The sequence below is a fragment of the Copadichromis virginalis genome, linkage group LG9 (genome assembly GCF_057382275.1).
Source record: "Copadichromis virginalis isolate Kocher_CV1m ecotype Utaka linkage group LG9, C_Virginalis_male_GT1.1, whole genome shotgun sequence".
Classification (NCBI taxonomy): Eukaryota; Metazoa; Chordata; class Actinopteri; order Cichliformes; family Cichlidae; genus Copadichromis; species Copadichromis virginalis.
Genome location: NC_140626.1, coordinates 34,562,442 through 34,583,167, shown reverse-complemented (window position 1 = coordinate 34,583,167; position 20,726 = coordinate 34,562,442). Strand labels below are relative to the sequence as shown.

At 47.3% G+C, this 20,726-nt stretch overlaps 2 protein-coding genes across 6 annotated transcripts in view; both read left to right on the top strand.

Annotated features, from left to right (window-relative positions):
• The first annotated feature begins 57 nt into the window (after positions 1–57).
• On the top strand, positions 58–6,434 carry tubb6 (tubulin, beta 6 class V). Of its 3 annotated transcripts, none has more exons than XM_085469120.1 (7): positions 58–291; positions 561–1,616; positions 3,804–3,912; positions 4,018–4,128; positions 4,542–4,657; positions 5,274–5,402; positions 5,522–6,434. In XM_085469120.1, exons 2-7 carry the CDS (start codon positions 1,560–1,562, stop codon positions 6,338–6,340), a joined length of 1,341 nt encoding a protein of 446 aa, XP_085325246.1. In that variant the 5' UTR covers positions 58–291; positions 561–1,559; the 3' UTR covers positions 6,341–6,434. The 3 variants fall into 3 exon arrangements, with proteins under 3 accessions (XP_085325246.1, XP_085325245.1, XP_085325244.1); XM_085469119.1 differs by having other exon boundaries at positions 58–1,343; positions 1,453–1,616; XM_085469118.1 differs by having other exon boundaries at positions 58–1,372; positions 1,453–1,616.
• A 5,115-nt stretch (positions 6,435–11,549) lies between these two features.
• dipk1c (divergent protein kinase domain 1C) overlaps positions 11,550–20,726 on the top strand; it is a 43,359-nt gene continuing 34,182 nt past the window's right edge. The window contains exons 1-3 of one of the 3 annotated variants that reach the window (XM_085469112.1): positions 11,551–12,278; positions 12,398–12,876; positions 14,586–15,454. In XM_085469112.1, coding sequence (XP_085325238.1) covers positions 15,230–15,454 — 225 coding nt within the window. In that variant the 5' untranslated portion in view covers positions 11,551–12,278; positions 12,398–12,876; positions 14,586–15,229. Of the gene's footprint in view, positions 12,279–12,397; positions 12,877–14,585; positions 15,455–20,726 lie in introns of all 3 variants that reach the window. The other 2 variants (XM_085469113.1, XM_085469111.1) reach the window with 2 other exon arrangements.

Genomic DNA, 20,726 nt, shown 5'->3' with positions numbered 1-20,726 from the left:
GGTCTGGATGTCCTGAAACCCTCTGAAGCTGTGATGGATGGGACGGTTTCTGAAACCACCCTCCATCATTCTGTCACAGTTTGGCTTGTTTTAAGTGTATCAGTGGGTCCAGGAGAAATCTGCTTGTCCCTGATCAGGTTTGTTCCAAAGTCCACAGAGCCTCGAATCTCACCAGACGCATTTCAGAAGGAGAACTTTACCCTCCACAAAGACTCCGAGGTGATGGTAACACTGGTGAACCTGGTTATCGAGCTGCCACGCCCCTAATAATGCAAACTCCAATTGAAACAGGTGAGTTATTAAAGCATTCGTACTGCACAGGTGTTATAAAGGGGACAGTTTGTGTATCAGGCTGTAAACATGTTTAATTCTGCTGTAAAGTTTTAACGTGGCAGTCTGAGGACTGGCTCACTGCTGCCTCTGCTGGACATCAGAGGAACTCCCGTTTTTGTCTTGGCTTTATGTTCATTTTTACAGCTTTACTTTGGTTTTTTCAGACAGGATGTAGAAAATGTCTCCTGTTGCTAATTCTGCTCCCTGTGTTTCTCCGAGTCTTCCAGCAGGGGGCAGCACACCCAAACCTCTCAGCGCCTCATGTTGGCTGGAGGAGACCTTCAGAGTTGGATGTGTGGAGGCTGTGGTGCAGACACTTTTCTTTGTTTCATATGCGGCTGCAGGTTCCTGAGTGACGTAGGTCACGCCTCCTCTTCCTCCCCGCCACTGTGTCTGAAGGAGGATCGGTCACGGAGCAAAGCTCCTGTTTTACAGCCTTTGCTGTAAACTGACACTGCTGCTGGCCTCAGCAACAGCTGACCGTGCTTCATCATCATCATCCCACTCTGAGAGACGGTCTGCGCATGCTCAATCAGCTTCCAGCTCCGCGGACACCTGTTTACTCATGAGTGTTTGCTTTAACTGTCAAAGCAATTATTTTGAAAATCTGATATATGTTAAAGTTGAACATGTATCAGATTTTCAAAATAATTATACGATAATTCATCTGCGCAGCCGTGTCAGAGTTTCACAATAAAAAGAATTTTAAAAATGATTTTAAATGTCAGGATATCCGGATGAAATCCTCCACGTACTTCACCGGCGTGATCAGATTGTAGGAGTTACAAAATAAAAGCCGCAGTTTACAGAGATGCGCAAGGATGCGTTAAAGTGTCAGATTTTCAAAATAAATTCCTGCCATTTATTTCGTAGTAAGTTTAAATTCTTTCCCCTTTATCAGCTGTTCTTCTGAACAACCACGAGGAGCCTCCGTCACTCCAGCTGTTTCACGCAGACTGTCCACAGTGATCACAGCCTGCCCGAGAGCGTCCGCGTGTTTTACCTGACAGGTGGTGTTTTAAACGCAGTGGGCTCTGCTGTGAGTGTGAGCTCATTGCTGGACACAGGTTCATGCTGACTGGGACAAACTGGACCGTGACCCCCACTCCTCCCCCCCAGGGCGTGGTGACGTGAACGCGCCTGACAAGAGGAGAAGATGAAGCAGGACGCGCGCTCCCGCTCCGCAGACTCACAGCAGAGCTTCAGCGGACACACGCGGAGGAACCATGAGGGAGATCGTTCACATCCAAGCGGGACAGTGCGGGAACCAGATCGGGACCAAGGTAGGGACCGCGCCACGCTGATTCACAGCTTCGCACCTGCGGGGCGTCATGAAACGACTGTGAACAAACCAATCAGAGACACCGCGAGGGCTTCACGTACATTATCACTACCGTGGGGTTAGTGCGGGAACAGCAGAGGAGACGTGAATCACACTCGTTACTTTTTATTTAAGTAAAATGTTTCAAACGTAGCAGCGAGTGGGATGCGCCTCTGGAACCCGCTGCAGTAGAGTACAGAGTAGAGTGCAGAGTAGAGTACAGAGGGAATAATAAAAGTTCATCTAGAGTACATGTGGTGAGGGAGAGAGAAGTGAACTCTGTGAGCCACCCAGAGACTATTCAAGGAATCCACACACAGACACACACTTACACACACAGACACACACTTACACACAGACACACACTTACACACACAGACACACACTTACACACACAGACACACACTTACCCACAGACACACACTTACACACACAGACACACACTTACCCACAGACACACACAGACACACACTTACACACACTTACACACACAGACACACACTCTTCTCTCGGCTGGAAGTCAGAGATGAACACGCACAGATTGTTAATCTTTTTGACTTCGTTAAAACTGTGAAGGGTAAATTGTGGAGTTTTTGTGGTTCTTCCTGGTTATTTTGTTCGTTTATTGCAACAAGCCGGTGCCTCCTTCCTGTTAGCACAGACACTGATGTGTAACAGGGTGGTGTTGGTGCAATAACGGAGCAAAGCCTCCACCTCTGTGTAAGCTTACTGACAAGGTGTCCAGGTTAGGTTGTAACTCAAAGAACGGCAGCTTCGTTCATCGAGTCGGAGACACTAGAACGTGTCTGACACTTTGAACAAGATAAACTGTCCCAGTTGGATTGGTACCCAGTGGAGTACAGCAGGATTACAGCACTCTGAACTAGTTTCAATTCAACGATTGCAGCTCTGACAGCAACCTCAGAAAATCTTTCAAAAATAATCACTGAAAACAACAGATTAAAGGCGTGAGGCTCTCACCTCAGTGCAGCCACTCAACTCTCTAAAATCTCCCAGTTTCCTTAGAATTTACTGGCTTGTTCTTTCATTTTCTCACACTTTCCTTCCCTGTTGCCATCCGAGCTTTTAGCCTCCATCAGAATCTCCATCAGACCCACTAACTCAATCTGAGGGACTAACTCGTCCCTCAGATTGAGTTAGTGGTTTTTTTTTAGTGTTTTTCTTCTTTCTTTTGTTTTGTTTTGGGTTTTTAGTGCATAGAAAGCTAAAAAAAAACCTACGAAGAACCTCAGACTGATTAAACAAAGCTCATTAGGTGAGAGGTATCACAGCCTGTGCTCATTTATAAGTAAAGATTTATTTTAATTTTATTTGTAATTTCAAGATTAGGCCTCAAACTTTCCTTTTTAGTGCTGGACCAGCTGACCCTGAATCCTCCCTTAGTTATGCTGCAATAGACGTAGGCTGCCGGGGATTCCCATGATGCACTGGGTGTTTCTTCTTCACTCACTATGTGTTAACAGACCTCTCTGCATTGAATCACACTTGTTATTAATCTCTGTCTCTCTTCCACAGCATGTCTTTATCCTGTCTTCCTTCTCTCACCCTAACCAATCACAGCAGATGGCCCCGCCCCTCCCTGAGCCTGGTTCTGCTGGAGGTTTCTTCCTGTTAAAAGGGAGTTTTTCCTTCCCACTGTCGCCAAAGTGCTGCTCATAGGGGGTCATGTGATTGTTGGGTTTTTCTCTGTATGTATTATTGGAGGGTCTACCTTACAATATAAAGCGCCTTGAGGCGACTGTTGTTGTGATTTGATGCTGTATAAATTAAATTGAAGTCCTTGACACATCTTTAGCCGCCCTCTTCCCATTGAACAGAGCTCTGAGTTAGCTGCGGTGGTTTTCACACGCTGCAGTATGAGGTGTCAGATCAAGTCCGTTTAATTTACAGTAATGGTTAAAATCAGGGGGTGACGCGTGCTGCATTCAGGCTTCAGTAAAATGTGGGAGAGTCTGTTTCTTACAGCTTTTATGTTCTTATAAACTAAACTTTTTGGCCTTCAGGAGGAAGCTGTGAAGGTTTTAGAGCAAACATTTAACCTTGGACATCGGTGAGTCAGTGAACGCACCACAGAGTCAGGAAGTTGCTGAATCACCAATGCTTTTCTCTCTCTCTGTGACTCGCTCAGTTCTGGGAAGTGATCAGTGACGAGCACGGCATCGACCCCGCAGGGAACTATGTGGGTGACTCAAGTCTGCAGCTGGACAGAGTCAACGTCTACTACAACGAGGCCTCCTGTAAGTGCAGAGGAGAGTGAGTCACCTTCCGTTCAGGGTGATGAGATCACTTAGACTCCTGCTCAACTTTGGTGCACAAAGGTAACCACTCCCCTCTGTGTGCAGCGCATAAATACGTCCCCCGGGCCGTGCTGGTCGACCTGGAACCGGGAACCATGGACAGCGTGCGCTCGGGAGCCTTCGGACAACTCTTCAGACCAGATAACTTCATCTTTGGTAACCTCAGCAGACACGATCAGAACACGCCAATCAGCTCTGAACTTATGAAGTAGTTTAGTCTCATCCTTTATCCTGATCCTGCAGAGCTGCGGGTCTTTATTTAGCAGCAGTGTTTGACCCACCTGACGAGGCCGAGCACAGAATTCCTGCTCGGCGAGCTGCAGCGAAACTTTCCAGCATTAAATCGTCCGAGTAAACAGACTGACACGTCTGCAGCGTCTCTTATATAAACTATGTCTGAGCAGAAGATGAAGCAGAGGTTTCAGACACACACCACACACACACACACTCCTACTGTCCACTAGCTGAGAAATGGGTCACCACCAGCAACTGTGTGTGTGTCCATCTGTCGCAGTGATCAGTTTACATTTCACAGATGCATTTTCCCCTTTCTGATTGGCTGTCTGCAGGTCAGACAGGTGCAGGGAACAACTGGGCCAAAGGTCACTACACGGAAGGGGCGGAGCTTGTGGACTCTGTCCTGGACATAGTGAGGAAGGAGTGCGAGCACTGCGACTGTCTCCAGGTGAGTCATCTTTATGTGACCGACGCAGCCTTATTGGCTGAGTTTAACCTCAGTGGGTGGAGCTAAACCTTTTCTTCTTCAGCATTCCTGCTTTAGTTTTTACGATTCATTGAACAACAAGATGCAGGATCATTAAAGTTTTCTCGAGACTGTGTTTTTCCTCACCGGCAGATTCACGTTTATGATTTGGACTCAAATTTCAGCTGAATTTAGTTCACGTTAGCGCTACATGCTAACAAATCTATTTGGACTCATGTTGTATGATGTTGGAAATATTTTATCCAGTCTCAGTTCTTCATCATAAATATAACGTATAGACCGTTGGGACGTTATGTTTCGGTCGTTGCAACGCTGCCAGGTCACACCTCAGACTGTGCAGGAGTTCAGCGATGCCCTGATCTGCGAGGACGCCCCCCAGGACACCATCCGTTGTCTCATTAGTGAAATTTTGGTAACGTGGACTGACTTCTGGGGTTGTTCAAGAATGTCAGTTTTCTAGTGATGGTGCCTTTAGGATAAACTGTGAACAGCATGTTTGTTCATGACACTGAGCTCCATCCTTGCACCGGTTGTCTGTCTCCTCACCGTTTACTGTAAGACGAAACTTCTCTTGCAGGGCTTCCAGCTGACTCACTCTCTGGGAGGGGGCACTGGCTCGGGGATGGGCACCCTGCTGATCAGCAAGATCCGGGAGGAGTACCCCGACCGGATCATGAACACCTTCAGCGTCATGCCCTCACCGAAGGTAGGAGGAGGAAATTTTGTCCGTCTGTCCCACATTTCCCAACGTGTTTGTTCGGATGCTTAATAAACATAAATACCGACTCGCCTCTTCTCACGTCCTGTCTGTCTTTGGTCCGTCAGGTGTCGGACACAGTGGTGGAGCCTTACAACGCCACCCTGTCGGTGCACCAGCTGGTAGAAAACACAGATGAGACCTACTGCATCGACAACGAGGCCCTTTACGACATCTGCTTCCGCACTCTTAAACTCACCACCCCCACCTACGGCGACCTCAACCACCTGGTGTCAGCCACCATGAGCGGCGTGACGACCTCGCTCCGTTTCCCCGGACAGCTCAACGCAGATCTCCGCAAGCTGGCCGTGAACATGGTTCCTTTCCCCAGGCTGCACTTCTTCATGCCGGGGTTTGCTCCTCTGACAGCGCGGGGCAGCCAGCAGTATCGAGCGCTCACTGTTCCCGAGCTCACCCAGCAGATGTTTGACGCCAGGAACATGATGGCGGCTTGCGACCCTCGCCACGGACGCTATCTGACCGTGGCCACCGTCTTCCGGGGGCCCATGTCCATGAAGGAGGTGGACGAGCAGATGCTGAATATCCAGAACAAGAACAGCAGCTACTTCGTGGAGTGGATCCCCAACAACGTGAAGGTGGCCGTCTGCGACATCGCTCCCCGAGGGCTCAAGATGGCCGCCACCTTCATCGGCAACAGCACCGCCATCCAGGAGCTGTTCAAGCGGATCTCTGAGCAGTTCTCGGCCATGTTCCGCCGAAAGGCGTTTCTGCACTGGTTCACCGGCGAGGGCATGGACGAGATGGAGTTCACGGAGGCGGAAAGCAACATGAACGACCTGGTGTCCGAGTACCAGCAGTACCAGGAAGCCACCGCCAACGACGGCGAGGAGAACTTTGAGGACGAGGAGGATGAGATCAACGAGTAAGAGTATGGAGGACCACAAGAGCCACACGTATCGAAATAAAGAAATCTGTGCTTAAATAATGAATTGTACAATAAATTCTGCATTTGTAAATTCATTCATGAATTCATTTTTACATTATTTATTCCAACATTACTAAAGTAATTTCTTATTTAATAATTTTATTTTAAATAAAAACATTATTTTTAAATATATTTTTAAAATGAATTATTAATCCATCAATAAATACTTCAAATTGAAAATGAATTTCACAAAAGAAGAATTAAACATTGAAAACCTCGTCTCAAACACCGTTTTTGAATTACATATTAAAAACAGATGTTTGTTAAAACACGAAAAGAGAAACGAGTTAAATGGTTTCTGGCACTTAAAAGGGCGATTCCACTCATTGTGTTTGTACAAAGGCCGTTCAGCCCCGGGATTTACACTGGGCTCCACGCGGACATGTGAAGAATGAAGGTGCAGTGAAACGTAGAGCTGGACCTCCCAGTGTGCACCTGCCTGACCACCTGTGAAGGTAACGTGGCTAACGCTAGCATCACCGCACGTAGCCCCGTTGTTTAAAGCTCATCTTAGTTCATGAAAGTTTTACGTCGCAGGAGGACAGAGTGCAGTGCGACGTGGACGCACAACTCTGTGAAAACGACTGAAAACACCAGTGTGGACGCGGAGCGTTTTCAGACGTATCCAGGCGAGTGTGGGCGGAGCCTGTGTTTCACCTGATGGGTACAATGTTGCTGCTGCTGCTGATGGTGCTGCAGGGCGGGGCTGTGCTGATCTGAGACTGCAGACATTAAAATAGGAGCTGATTGAACAATAATAAAATGCAAAGATTTGTTGCCTTGTGGTTTCACCAATTTTAAAAACCAAAAAACTGTAGAAAATAAACTGGGCTCTGCCTGTGACTCACCCTGTGCCACTCTGTGCAGACACAAAGTTTATTAAATGTTTAAACTTTAGAGATACAATAATGTTGCTGCTGTAAAATCAGCATTTTGTCCTATTTGAAATATTTATAAAGCACCAAATCACCATTTTACACGACTTATTTTTAACACTTTACATGAGCGTATTTTTAAATTCTAATAGTTTCAGTGGGCTCACTAGTGGTGGCTAAACGAGAACGAAGACTCCCAAATCCCGTCACTGTTGGCTTCTCTGCTGAAGGTCCTGGATCCAGGAGCAGAGCTGAACCTGAACAGGCCCAGGGGGAAGTGAAGGGCGTTCAGAGTTTATCTTTTCTCCAAAAAATGACATTTTACACATTTCTACATAAAAATATGAACATTTGTCGATTTAAGAAGTGCAGAACGGCGCCGGTGCCTGTTTTAAAGTGTGAGACTTGTAATGCATCAGCGATGGTTCGCTCAGCTGTTGTTTCCAAAACTGTGCGCGTCGCTGTTTCAGGACCTGAGCGGGCCTCGCCGTGCAGACAAACACCGATGAGCCGCTTAATCTCCGGGGCCGGCGCTCTGTGTGCGAGACTTGATTTCCCAGCACTTCTGTTTGTGCTCGCAGAGCCGCCGCGCCCGTGTGCGCTCGGGCACAAAGAGGCTTCGTGTCTGTGGATCTGCGGCTCTTTGTCTGCACCGGGTTTCAGCAGAGTCGGCGCGTCACCTGAAACATCAGCGTGCTGAGTCCTCAGATCATCCGTGAGCAGTTTTGCACTGAGCCTGGCTCTGCTCAATTATTCATATCATGACATCACCCAGGAGACTGTAGGGACCGCCCTCCTCCACCTACCTGTGCCTGTCCGTGAGGGGGAGGAGCTCCTCACACCTCCGTGGACTTTGATTTCTCTCATGAACATTTTTAAAGACGTGCCTTTGCATCTGTGTTTGTTTATAATGAGAGTAAATGTAAACGTGATGTGTTGTTTGTGGGTCTTTGATCGTGTGGAATATTTCTGCTGCTGCAGCTGAAATCCAACACTTTAGTTTTTTCTTTCTATTTGTTTAACGTGGAAACTTTAAACGTGGTCACAGGACGTCTCCGGTCCAATAACAGTGCAGGTGTTTGGCAGCAGTGATGAGTCTGACCTTCACCAGCAGAGGGATCTAATAAATAAGAGTGACGGCGGTTTCTTCATCTATAAAAGCTGAGCGGTTTCCTCTGTTACTGCCCGCAGAAGGTAAATGAATGGAAGAGCTGGTTTTGTTTAGTTTTTGTTACTTTTAAATCATGAGGAGGAGAAGGAGGAGGAGGGGGGTTGTTGGGATAAGTTCTCATGATAAGAACAGGCTGTGAGAGCAGCTGACTCACAGTGATGGAGACACCCAGAGTCTGAGCAAACGGATGATCCAGCTAAGAAAAGACGTTCATCTGTTTGTATTTTTGCTTTGTAAGGTCAGAATCTTCTAGTATTTTTAGATATTTCAGGTGCTTTCAACCATTTCAGGTTAAAGTTTAGCCTGGTTATAACAGACAGCAGATTTCAGGTCCATCTGCAGGATCCTCCTCCTCTCCAGACGAAGATCCAATCACACCTGAGGAACAAACTGCTGCTCAGGTGACCCAGCACGAGGTGAATCACCGCGTTCAGACATATCACAGGTTTATTTATTATTAAACAGCATTTTAATTCTGACACTCTCACACAGGGAAAGGTTTCGAGCTCTTTGATGATATTTTTAGGTGAACTGGGAGAATCGTTCTGAATATGGACGCAGACTCCCTGTGACTGTCGTATCTGACCAATAGGAGGTGCTGCAACACAACATCTGTATCTCCAGTAATCAGCAGGCGACCTGTCCAAGGTGTAGACGGAGATGATCTCAGTGATGCATTCAGGGAGCGTTTGAAGGGCGGCTGCAGGAGGTGAAGCCGATTATTCCACGTCCCTCCTGGTTTAAACAGCGTGGGTACTTTCTCTTTTTCTTCTCTCCTGCAAAACAAAACCTGAACCTGAAGGTTAAAATGTGCTGAGACATGAACTTTTAAGGACGTACCTGTGAGTTAAGAAGCTGGGCCTAATGAGCAGGCCTCGGGTAATTGCTGCAGTTATTAAGGAGGCTCAGCTGAGATGGAGTGCCAGAGGCTGCACAGCCTGCAGGTCTAATTGGCAATTAGAGCGACGCGGAGCTCTGCTGGGCTTCTCCTGCAGGTTTAGTTGGGACAAAGTTTAGTTTTTGTTTTGTCGGATTTCCTCTGAGCGTGACGAGCTGCACTTTCCACACCTGGCACCAATTTTCAGCTTTCAGCATCAGTTTCTGATAGAAGTGTAGTGAGTTTACACTGCTAGGACCCATTTAAGCCTCCCCTCTGAGTCAGACTGCAGTGAGCCGATCATTCAGTCTGATATCAGAACGCTTTCTGTGTCCTGATTGGAGGATTTACCTGATGTAATGTGTCACCTGGTTTAAATAGCTCAGATCTTCCTCACATTCAGATTGCGCATCAGCGATTATTTAAAGGAACGATGAAGATCTCAGTAACACTTCAGGTTAGTTTGCAAACTCAGTTCAGGAGATATATGATGGTTCAGTTAAAGGAGCAACAGCACAAACATCACAGATTTACTTTGTCACTCGCTGAGAACAGTCGTCGTTTAGGTTTGACAGCATTTCCAGTAGATGATCTCAGATGTTTCCTCCTGCCTGGCAGCTCCATCTTCACCATCCTCCCTCCTCCATCTCAGCCTGTCTGACTCTGAGCTGTCCCTCTGAGTCCATCAGAGGGACAGCTCAGTTAGTGGTGGTTGTGCTTTATAAAAATATGAAACATAAATCACCGGAGCCTCTCGGTGCCGTCTTACAGCAGCTCAGCTTTCTTTATTGTGTGTTTCAGGTTTGCTAATCTCAGATTATTTAACCTTCTTCAGCCTGTATACAGGTGCTGCTGCTCTGCAACCACGTCCACCTCCACCCACCTCCCCTTTAATGCTTTCTGATCTCCTGCTGTTAGTGACGCTCGCTTTGCTCTGAGCGGGGCAGGAAGTGAACCTGGAAAATATGAATAAGTGTAAATGGAATAAAAAGACTATTTAACTTCTACGTCAGCTCTGTCACCAGCTCCTTATGGTGCAGGTGAGAGTTTGATAACCAGTCACAGGGATGATGCTGAGTCTGCTGCAGCTCTGTTAAGTTTATAACAGATAGTTCTGGCCTCTGAACACCAGCAGCGCTCCAGCTGCCTCCCACGGTCGTGGCCACACATCTTTTGGTTTGCTGGATCCACTCCTGCTTCATCAGAAAACCCAGATGATCAGTTTGCAGACTTTTCTAGTCACCTTTTAAGGACTGAGCACAGATTCTCAATGGGATTAAAGACCGGGGAGTTTCCTGGCCTCGGATGCAAATTGTTAATTTTCTGATCTCAGAGCCGCTTAGTGTTGAGTTTAGCCTCGAGACGCGGCGCTCCATCAGGCTGGAAAATGCACAGACTCCAGAACGCTCCTGGATCTGTGGGAGAGGCTGGTCATCGAGGATGTTTGTGGTGTGGTCAGTGCTTAAAAAGCTGAAACCTGTGATCAGCGTGGAGCTGTGGCATCCCCATCAGTCAGCGGTTGGCTCAGAGGCTGATGTTCAGCATGCACAGACCTGCAGACGTTCTAAAGAAGAAAGGTCACCACGTCTCAGCTGAATTTTGAACGTTTTTTCTGAGCTGTCTTTAAACATCGATTATCCTTCAATAAATCACAGAAACATGCAAAGAACTCAAACTAAGTTCTGTGAGGAGCAAACGCTGGGCGTGAGGAGTGAATGCAGCTCAAAGCTGTGTGACGTCTCTCTTCTGTTTCACGTTGTATTTTGACATATCTGCATTTTCACACATGTCAGAGGGAATTTGAATAAAGATAATAAAAACCAACACCTGTAATTATTAGACCCGTTTATCCATCAGCATGTTTGGGCTTTTCTGCCCTCTAGTGGCCACAAATAACTAAATGCACCTTTAATTTTGGACCCTGAGGCATCAAACAAAGCATCGAGCTGCTGCTGCCCTCTTCTTATGTTCGCACAACTTTATTGGCTTTTTTACAAATGAGGCAATTACGAACACGCCACGAGGCTCTGAGCTGCGCCCCCCAGCAGAGGGAGGGAGGCCGGGACAGAAAAGGAAAGGGAGATAAATGGGGGGAGAGCTTTTAATTTGGCGAGCCTCGGTAGAGCTGCAGAAGAGAGGGAGGGGGAGTATAAGAGTATTTAAGAGAAGGGGGGTGAGGAGGAGGAGCTGCTTTAAAGCTTCATCGGACTTTTTTGTCCCGCAACATGAGCAAACACAGCTGAGGAATAAAGAGAGGAAGCAGACTGAAGGGAGGAAGGAAGGAAGGGAACGAGGACGAACGAACAAGCCTGAGTGCGACACACACACACACACACACACACACACACACACACACACACACACACACACACACACACACACACACACACACACGCTCGCTCGCTCTCTCTCTCGCGGCACACTGAGAGAGCGAGGAGGAGCAGGAGGAGGCAGCACTCTGAGGAGAAACCAGCGGCTCTGGAACAGCGGAGGAGTGCCGGAGCGGCGGCTGCCTGTCAGACCGGAGTCAGGGCTCACAGACCCCCTCGTCCCCAGGTGCAGCAGAAACCTGCACCTCCTGCTGCTCTCAGAGACACAGCCGAGAGTTTCTGCTGAAACACAGAAGAGTGGAGGAGCTGCAGACCTCAGGTCTGCTGGGTGGCTGGGTGGATCGTTTCAGCAGCTGCTGCACATTTTGGAGTCTCATCAGCTCAGAGGAAAACTTTGGGATTATTTCAGTCTTTAAAATAAGAAGACAGGGAAAATCATCATCACCTGAGGGGGCGAGAAGAAACACCAGCGGAGGGAAAAAAGAGCAGAAGAAGTGCCAGTGTGCACGTTTGTGCAAAGGTTTAATCATCTGGAAGAAAAGCTTTCATGAGTTGAGCCTGGCTGGAGGCTTTTGTCATGGCAGCCGGCTGCAGAGCTTCCTGAGCGTCGACACAACAGTTTAACGGTGAGCGGCAAGATTTCATATCGTCTCTGTTTATTTCTCTTTCAGTGTAAATCAAGGTCACTGCATCATTTCAGACTTCAGACACGCCCAGTAAAAGTGCCGTTTATGCCCTGTCACAGTCAGACCTGGAGCTGCGCTTTAGTGTTTCAGTGAGAACAACAGGAACGCAAACGCACTGGTATCATCGTGAGAAGTGCAGCGACGCTCGAACAGCTGCTGCTCAAACACGTTTGTGGGAGAAGCTCCAGCAGGCGCTCTGTGAGTGACGATGGTCTGCAGGGCAGCAGAGCTTCAGCACCTGTTGCATCGATGGATGCAGACCTGCTGCGAGCTCCAGGCACGTCCAGCCGAAGCAGAATTGATTTCTTGATGAGTCTGTTGTTTGTATCAGTCATCACTGCTGAAGAAAAAGGAAGATTTCAGCTTAAATGTGTTGCTCAGTTATAAACTTGATCCACACTGTGATGTATCGGCCGCCTCCAGAGTGATGAATGGCTGTGCTCTGCTCCTCGCATCAAAATGAACTTCATGCTTGGTGAACAGTTCTAGCGATGCAACTTCTTCCAGCTTCCTTGGATTTCCTTCGAATATCAATCAGGTACTGGTGTCACCTTCAGCCTTTGTTTAAGCTTTTCAGACTCTGTGTCTCAAATACATCCAAGAAAAAACGATTAACAATAATCAGGCCTCTCATCTTAATGGCCTCACGGTACCGTATCAGCCTATCAGAGCACTGCAGGCTCGCTGGTTGTTCCTGGCGATCTGAATCCTCCTCAGTCACGCTGCTTTCTGCTCGTTATGTGTCTCTGCGTCCTTCTGTGGTCCTGAAAGCTTTTTATCATTCAAAGCTTCAAATCTTCTTTTATTTAATTTAAACAAGCCACAGAAATCCTTTGTGGCTGTTGTCGGCCTCTCAACCAGAAACAAGCTGCTGGTTAGTTTTGTCCTCATCTGTTTCCACAGTGATGGACAAACAGTGCATTGTTTGGCTAATGACGTCAGCCTGCTGTGGGACTTCCCATGATGCACTAAGCACTCTTCACACCCCCAGCCCCATTTCCTGTCTCCCTTTAACCAGTTATTGCAGATGTTGCTCGGCCAGATGTCTCTTCCTGTTAAAATGGAGTTCTTCCTCCCCACAGTCGAGTGACTGCCAGAGGATGCTGTCGTTTGTCACCGCCGTTGGGAATTCTGTGTGTGCCGTAAAGCTGTCGTCGTCGGAGCGTTTCATTTGTCCACAGTCGGAGTCCTTTGCAAACATACAGACACAAGCTGTTCGTGTAGCGTGTGAAATCCGTGCTAACACAGTGAAGTCAAGTGTCGGTAAAATATTTGCTGGTAAAAAATGATGGCGGCCCCTCTGAGGAGGACGTTGCATCTCAGAGCAGATCCGCCCCTGCCGAGCTGTAAAATCTCTGCTGAGAACTGCTGTCGTTTGTTTCCCACCAAGTACGCAGCATCATTAAAGCGCTTCATGATTTATGGAGGTGTTTACGCTCTGGCAGGGTCGGTTTATTTCAGAGACGCTGCCGTCTGCTTTAATTTCAGAAAAGTGGCTCGAAGTACATCGATGTTCAAAACCAAACTCCGAGAACTCGAACATCCACCCGCCAGTGGAGAGGAGCAGGTATCAGCTGCTCCGTCTGCAGCAGCGTCCTCTCCTCCACCCAGCCTCCCATCAACAACACCTGGATGGTGCTCATCATCTGGACTTCTGATCCCAGCGAGCTCTGCTGACCGCCTGACTCTCAAACATGTTTGTGTTTCTGCTGCGGCTGTCGGGTTTCTTCATGCCCCGGATGCTTCAGAGAGAGCGACCGCAGCCACAAGCTTTAATGAGTCTCTGCAACATTTCTGCAGCGTTTACAAACGAAGGCGCTGCTCTGTCACTGAGCAGGAAGCACATGAACCCAGGCGAGCAGCTCTCAGGCTTCCTCAAGCAGATGAAGAAGACGCGTTCGTGAGCTTTGTCTACAGAAACATCTGCGCTCTTCGGTGGGGAAAGAGAACCTTCCTTTTAAACGTTCTGGAGATGTCACCGTTTCTGGAGGAATGGCTTTTTAAAAACTCGTGATTTAAAACATGACAAGCTCCTGAAATTGAATGTTTGATTCTGGGAACTTCCTTGAATGCCGCCTGCCGTCCTTTCTTTAGATTCAAATCCCTCCTCTCACAGCTTCATCAGGGTCTTCCTCACTGTTGTTTCTTTGTATGAATTCACTTTCTGTTTTTCCTCTCATTAAATCCTCGTCTCCAGAATCCAGAGCTGCAGTCTGTTCAACTTTTTTCTCTCTGAATGTTTTTCAGGGACATTTTTCAGCTCGACAGCGAGACGACCACAAGAGCTGCCGACGCCACGAGGAGGTGACGCGAGGACAGTGGAGACGCAGATCTGTGGGGCTGAGCGAGTGTGCGTGCAGATGCCACACGGCGCTGCAGACGAGCTCGGACGCCCGTGTCACGGAGCTCGAAGGCGACTCCTCGGATTTCTCTCGCTGACTCTGTGAGTGGAAAATAAATCAGCAGGTTGGATATGAAACAACACAACGGCATCGAGCACAAACAAAGCTTCAGATCGTTCCTGCAGAGCTGGGCTGTGTGTCTGTGATGAGCACAGACTGTCGTGTCGTTTTCAGGCTCTTTCAGGACAAACTGGTGGGTCACTGAGTGTCCAGCGACGCTCTGGACCTGACATCACAGAAGAGCATCGCTCTGAAAGGAGGCCGGCGAACACCTGCTTCTTGTTTTCGGACTGGAACATGGCAGTGACACAGAGTTTGTCTCGCTTACGAGAGACGATCTGAACTTTTAAAGGGAACATTCAAAATTGCGAAACTACAAATCAAACGTACTGAAACATTCGGATGTTTCAGAATCTGTTCCTAGCTGAATATTCAGAGGACGCTTTGAGGATCGTTTCTGACTGACGGCGCCCTGCAGCATCCACCGCCATGCTCCCAGGAGGGCTGGGGTCTGGCGGAGGGGGTCGTGGCGGCGGCGGCCTGTGCCTGCTTCGGTGGCTGGGCCTCAGGCTGTGGTCTCGTCGGGGGACACTGGTCTTCGCTCTGCTCTGGTTCGGGTCCTGGTTGTTCCTGAACGGCCTGGTTCTGGTCCACAGGACCATCCTGTCTGACTTCTGCACCGACGACAAGAGCAAGAGGATCCTACAGAGACTGGTGAGTCAGTCCAGGCCTTCAGTTAGCACAGGAGTCTGGTTTTTGTGGTGGGGTTGGGTGGATGTGCACACCTGTGTGTGGCTCAGGAGATGGAGCAGGGCCTGTGATTGGAAGGTTGGTGGTGCTGAAGCCTGAGCTGCTCCTGAGGTGTGAATGCAGGTTTATGAAGGTTCAATGTTGTCTATCAGTCAAAGTTTAGCTTTTTTTTCTGAGGGGGGGGTATGATGGAAACGACCACAGAGCAGCAGCAGCAGCAGTGTACACTGGGAAACAGAGTTTTCCTGAGATTAGATTAATGGGTTTGTTTTAAATGTGACTGTGATCAGAATCACTACAATCCCTGCTGCAGATGCTGAAGGAAGACGTTTGCAGAGACATTACAGAGTCCTCTAATAATAATAATAATAATAATAATAGTAATAATAATAATACTCTCAAAAAGTTAAGTTTGCAGTATTAGGGGCGTGGCCTCTGTGACTGACAGGTGGATGGTGACCAGAGATGGGCAGTAACGCGTTACTGTAATCTGATTACTTTTTTCAAGTAACGAGTAACTTAAGGGATTACTATTGCAAAAACGGTAATTAGATTACCGTTACTTTCCCGTAGGAACGCTGCGTTACTGCGTTACTAAAACCGTGATTTTTTTGCGAGAATGTCTCGTGACAGTGACGTAAGCGAGTGCGCCGTTAGTGACAACAGCTGTGTGCAGATCAACAATGGATCACATATCGAGTGCAGAGAGAGTATGAGCGTGCAGCGTTTAAAGCGTGGAAGTACTGACCTTACTTTGAGTTTGATTCCATAAAAAGTGACAAAAACATTAGTGTCCGCTTTATTTTATGTGCTGGAATGTGCAGAAAATAGGTTTAAATGTTAAACTAATTTCTTCCAGTCAGAGAATGTTGCATATAATTAAATTTTTGCTTGATGCATAAAGTTAAAAGATTAAAACTAATAAAACAAGTTTTAAAAAGAGACTTTTCCATTTGATTACATTTTGTATGATGGATTATGCAGAAAAAGTAGAATTGGGCTGAAAGATCTATCGCTTTATCACCTCTTCAGGTTGTAAATCGTGTTTTTAAAAAGTAACTACGTAACTAAGTAATTAATTACTTTTGAAAATAAGTAATCAGTAAAGTAATGGGATTACTTTTTTGGGGAAGTAATCAGTAATTAGTTACTGATTAATTATTTCATGTAACTTGACCAACACTGATGGTGACCCAGGCGGCTGTAGCTGCTAGCTTCACCTGAACTGGACCTCTGGACATGTTTGTGCTGTTGGAGCTTTTTGGAGCATTTTTAATGACATCATGTGACCAATAATATGGCTGTTGTGAGGTTACTGTGGTAACAAACCGCCCAAGGAGGCGGAGCTCAGGTTTAATACGTGTGTGATTCAGTTTGATTACCGAGTCACAGCTTTCGAGGTCACTCCTGGGTCTAGAAAATGAACCAGTGGCTGTAAAGGTAAAGTTGTGAGTTTTCATCAGTGTTGGGACTAAGGTGTTATTAAGTAACGCATTACAGTAACTACGTTATTATTGTGGTAACGAGCACGGTAACTAGTTGTTATGCCAAAATCAGGAACGCGTTACTCGTTACTGGGATTTAGGCAAGTAAGCAAGCTAGAAGACTGGCAGTCTTGCTGGGTATCCAGTTACAGAAGCAACACATTAACAAGAGAAGTCTGAGTAAAACCAAAGTTACTTTCCCTAGTAACTGGTTACTTTGAAAGTAACGAGTAACTTGAAGTAACTACGTTACTTTTGATGGAAGTAACTAGTAATGTAACTAAGTTACTGATTTATAGTAACTTACCCAACACTGCTTTTCATAAACCAGCAACGACTGTAAAATGGCTCTGCCTTCATTGGGTCACATTATTGATCAGCTGTTTGCATCCTGGCGCCGCGTCCACGGCCTTCTTTTAGTTACTTGATGTAAGTGTCCTTAAATCATCACCAGCTTACAACAATAACATTTTTCATTTTGACCAATCAGCTCTTGGCAGGAGGTTTGTTATTCCAGTGTGTGTGTGTGTGTCTCTGTGTGTGTCTCTGTGTGTGTGTGTGTCTCTGTGTGTGTCTCTGTGTGTGTCTCTGTGTGTGTGTGTGTGTGTGTGTGTGTGTGTCTGTGTGTCTCTGTGTGTGTGTGTGTCTGTGTGTCTCTGTGTGTGTCTCTGTGCGTGTCTCTGTGTGCGTGTGTGTGTGTGTGTGTGTGTGTGTCTCTGTGTGTGTGTGTGTGTGTGTGTGTAGCATATGCACTCTGCAGTCTCAGTATTTACGGTCTGGAGGACAAACACGACTCAGACTCACATCGACGTGACTCTGTGTGCGTGTGTGTGTGTGTGACTCTGTGTGTGTGTGTGTGTGTGTGTCTCTGAGTGTCGCCGCTGCTCGTCGCTCACACGTGTGCAGGGAGCAGACGTGTGAGATAAACGGCCAGCGGTCAATAACTTGAACGTCCTGCTGATCGTCTGCTGCTGCTGTGGGTAAACACTGATGATAAGACGCCCACGTCCTCCCACCCTGTCCTCTGGCTTTTCCCCTTCTTCTGTTTTCTCATTCCCGCTCGTCCTCTTCAGATTCATCTTCGTCCTCCTGGTTTCTCTCACAGCAGCGGGAATCTTTCTGCCACTGCTTAAACACCACATATGTTCGTGTTTTCCTCTCACGGCTGAGTGGATGATGGTTGCTGGTGTTTCTCCACAGGAGCAGCTAAAGTACCAGTTTGTTTCCTGTCGTATATCAGGTCCAAACATGGCCACAGTCTCTAACACTGAGCTCGTGTATGTGAAGTGATCCCAGAGAGCTGAAAGCTGGCATCCAAACACTCCGGTCATCACAGTTTTCTGGCTGCTGCTTGGAAATATGGCTTATAACAGCTAGTGGGCGGGGCTTAGGATATCTGCTCTGTTTGACATCATAAAGATCGCAGCGCAGAAAGAAGTGTAAGTCTGAGGCTCACAGGGATGAGGTGGTTCAACGCTGACCTCGTTAACTGAAGCTTTCATCATATTTTCTGTGAACATCATGGGAGGGGAAAGCCGTTCACTTTAATCGCCCGTCCTGCAGCCTTTGTGACTCTCTGTCAGTAACAGAACTTCTGCAAACTGTATTTTTTAACCCTTGAATAAACAATACGACATCGTGCCAACACAGTTTTTACTGTCGGAGTCATTTAATCAAACGCAGGCAGAGAGTCAGGCCGTGCTGTCACGTCAGCCCCGCCTCCCCGCCTAAACCTCTCAGAGATCCAAAGTGGAAACTGATGAAATCCCAAATAAATGCAGAGAGTCAGAGTCAACAAACAACGCAGCACTTTTGCTCCATCCATCATGTTGTTTGAAAAGTCTTCGAGGTTCAGCGACCGGCTCCAATAACAAGCTGACTGAAAGCAACGAGAGGTTTCGTGTTTCCAGAAGCTCGTTGGGCTGCTAATGCAGCACAGATGCAGCTCCACCATCAACGCTTTGAACCAGCAGGGAAACAAGAGGGTGGATGTGACGACCTCGGGCTGTTTTCCTCTGACCGACTAATCCAGCTGATGCTGCTGGAAGTTTCTGCCTGGATTTCTCCAGCTCAGGCTTAAAGGCTTCAGGTGTTGTAGGAACCTGAACAAACATCCGTCAATCCTCCGCCCCCTCATCTTCCTTCCTGTGGATCATCTCAAACCTCTCCGCCGGCCACTGGAGCAGCAGATCAACAGCAGACTGGGCTGAAGCTGCTATTCAGCAGAGTCCTCGAGCCTCTGATGCTGACCAGTGACCAGCAGTGACTCCACCGCACGCACGTTTATCTCTACAGCTACAGCTCTACAGTCTTTGATGGTGGAGCTGCTCCAGCATGAACGCTGCTTGCTGATTATTTCATATCTTGATACACAAAACATCCGCATGTGTTTGTGAAATAAATGATAACAGATAAAGAGCAGTTCAGGATCTAGACAGAACCTCTGCACCTCCACCCGACGTGGATACTTCATCAGCACCACATTACGCTCTGTGTGATTATTGTGCTTTGCTGCAAACTCAGTGAGGGTTTAGTTTTCAGGTGCAGCCTAACCCGGGACACGCTCACCGGCGACGCTGTTCGTCCTCAGCGTGTCACTTCCTGATTAAATAAAAAGTGTTGTGATGAATGAAGGAAACTTGGCATGAAGATGTCCTGATGCTGCCGGGTATCAGCAGCACGTGTCTCTGGATTATAATGAAGGATTAGAGAGTTATGCTGAGATGAGCTGCAATAAAGGATCATTAGAGGTCCTGAGGAGATAACTCAGCTTTATTGCAGCCGCCCGGTCACTGCAGCGCAGGATTCAACAGTGTGGACGGTTTGTGTCCGAGCAGCATCCTGGGACAGCAGAGATAAAAATACACTCTTGGGAAACTCGTTAGTCTCAGAGGCATTCGGTCTGGAAACAAACGCTCTTATTTTGGGATCCTGCAGCAATTCCATCCATGTCGATGGGAAACTCATTCGTCTGCTGTCCAAGGACTTCCTACTGCAGGACGTGACCTGCCTGTGGGATTTAGAAAAGCATCGTTTCATCACAGACTCAACTTTCCACGAAGTCCTCTCCATCATCGATCCTGCTGCAGAACAACCAACCAGGAACCGCCCTCACCTGCCCGCCTCCCACCTGTATTAATAGAACAACATCAGTTATGATGTAACACTGACATTAGAGGCGATCTGCATCTTTTTTATTTCTGGCAGGTTTCTGAAAGCAGAAAACAGGATTTCTTCTTGGATCTGATCTCAACGTTCAGGCTTTGAGTGTAAAGATGACAAAAACACCCAAATTCATAAAAATCTGAATTAACCGATGACAACTTTCATCTGTTCTTCGCTGTAGAAGAAGTCCCGTTTTTCCAGACGTCAGTAATTATGAGACTGATCCGATGAAAGACCTGATGAACCTGGAGAAACAAACTGTCGTTCTTCGTATGCGTCCGGTCACTCGAGTCTCGGGTGAACGTCGGCTCTGTGGTGTTGAAGGAGGAAACTTTCAGTTGATCCTTTGAGTATTTATAGTCTGAAGGCGGATCTGCTGCTCCGTCTAACCGTGTCCTCGCTTGTCTCTGGCATTCCTCTGCCTATTTATGACCTGACGTCACATTTTTTATGGCCTGTCTCACTTTTTTAATTCAGCCTGCGGCTTAACGGGGAATTAAGAGAGAAGGTTCACGTGCAGGTCAGCGTTTCTTCTCAAACACTCGATAAACAAACTTTATGCTTGTATGATGTTTTGTACCATTTCC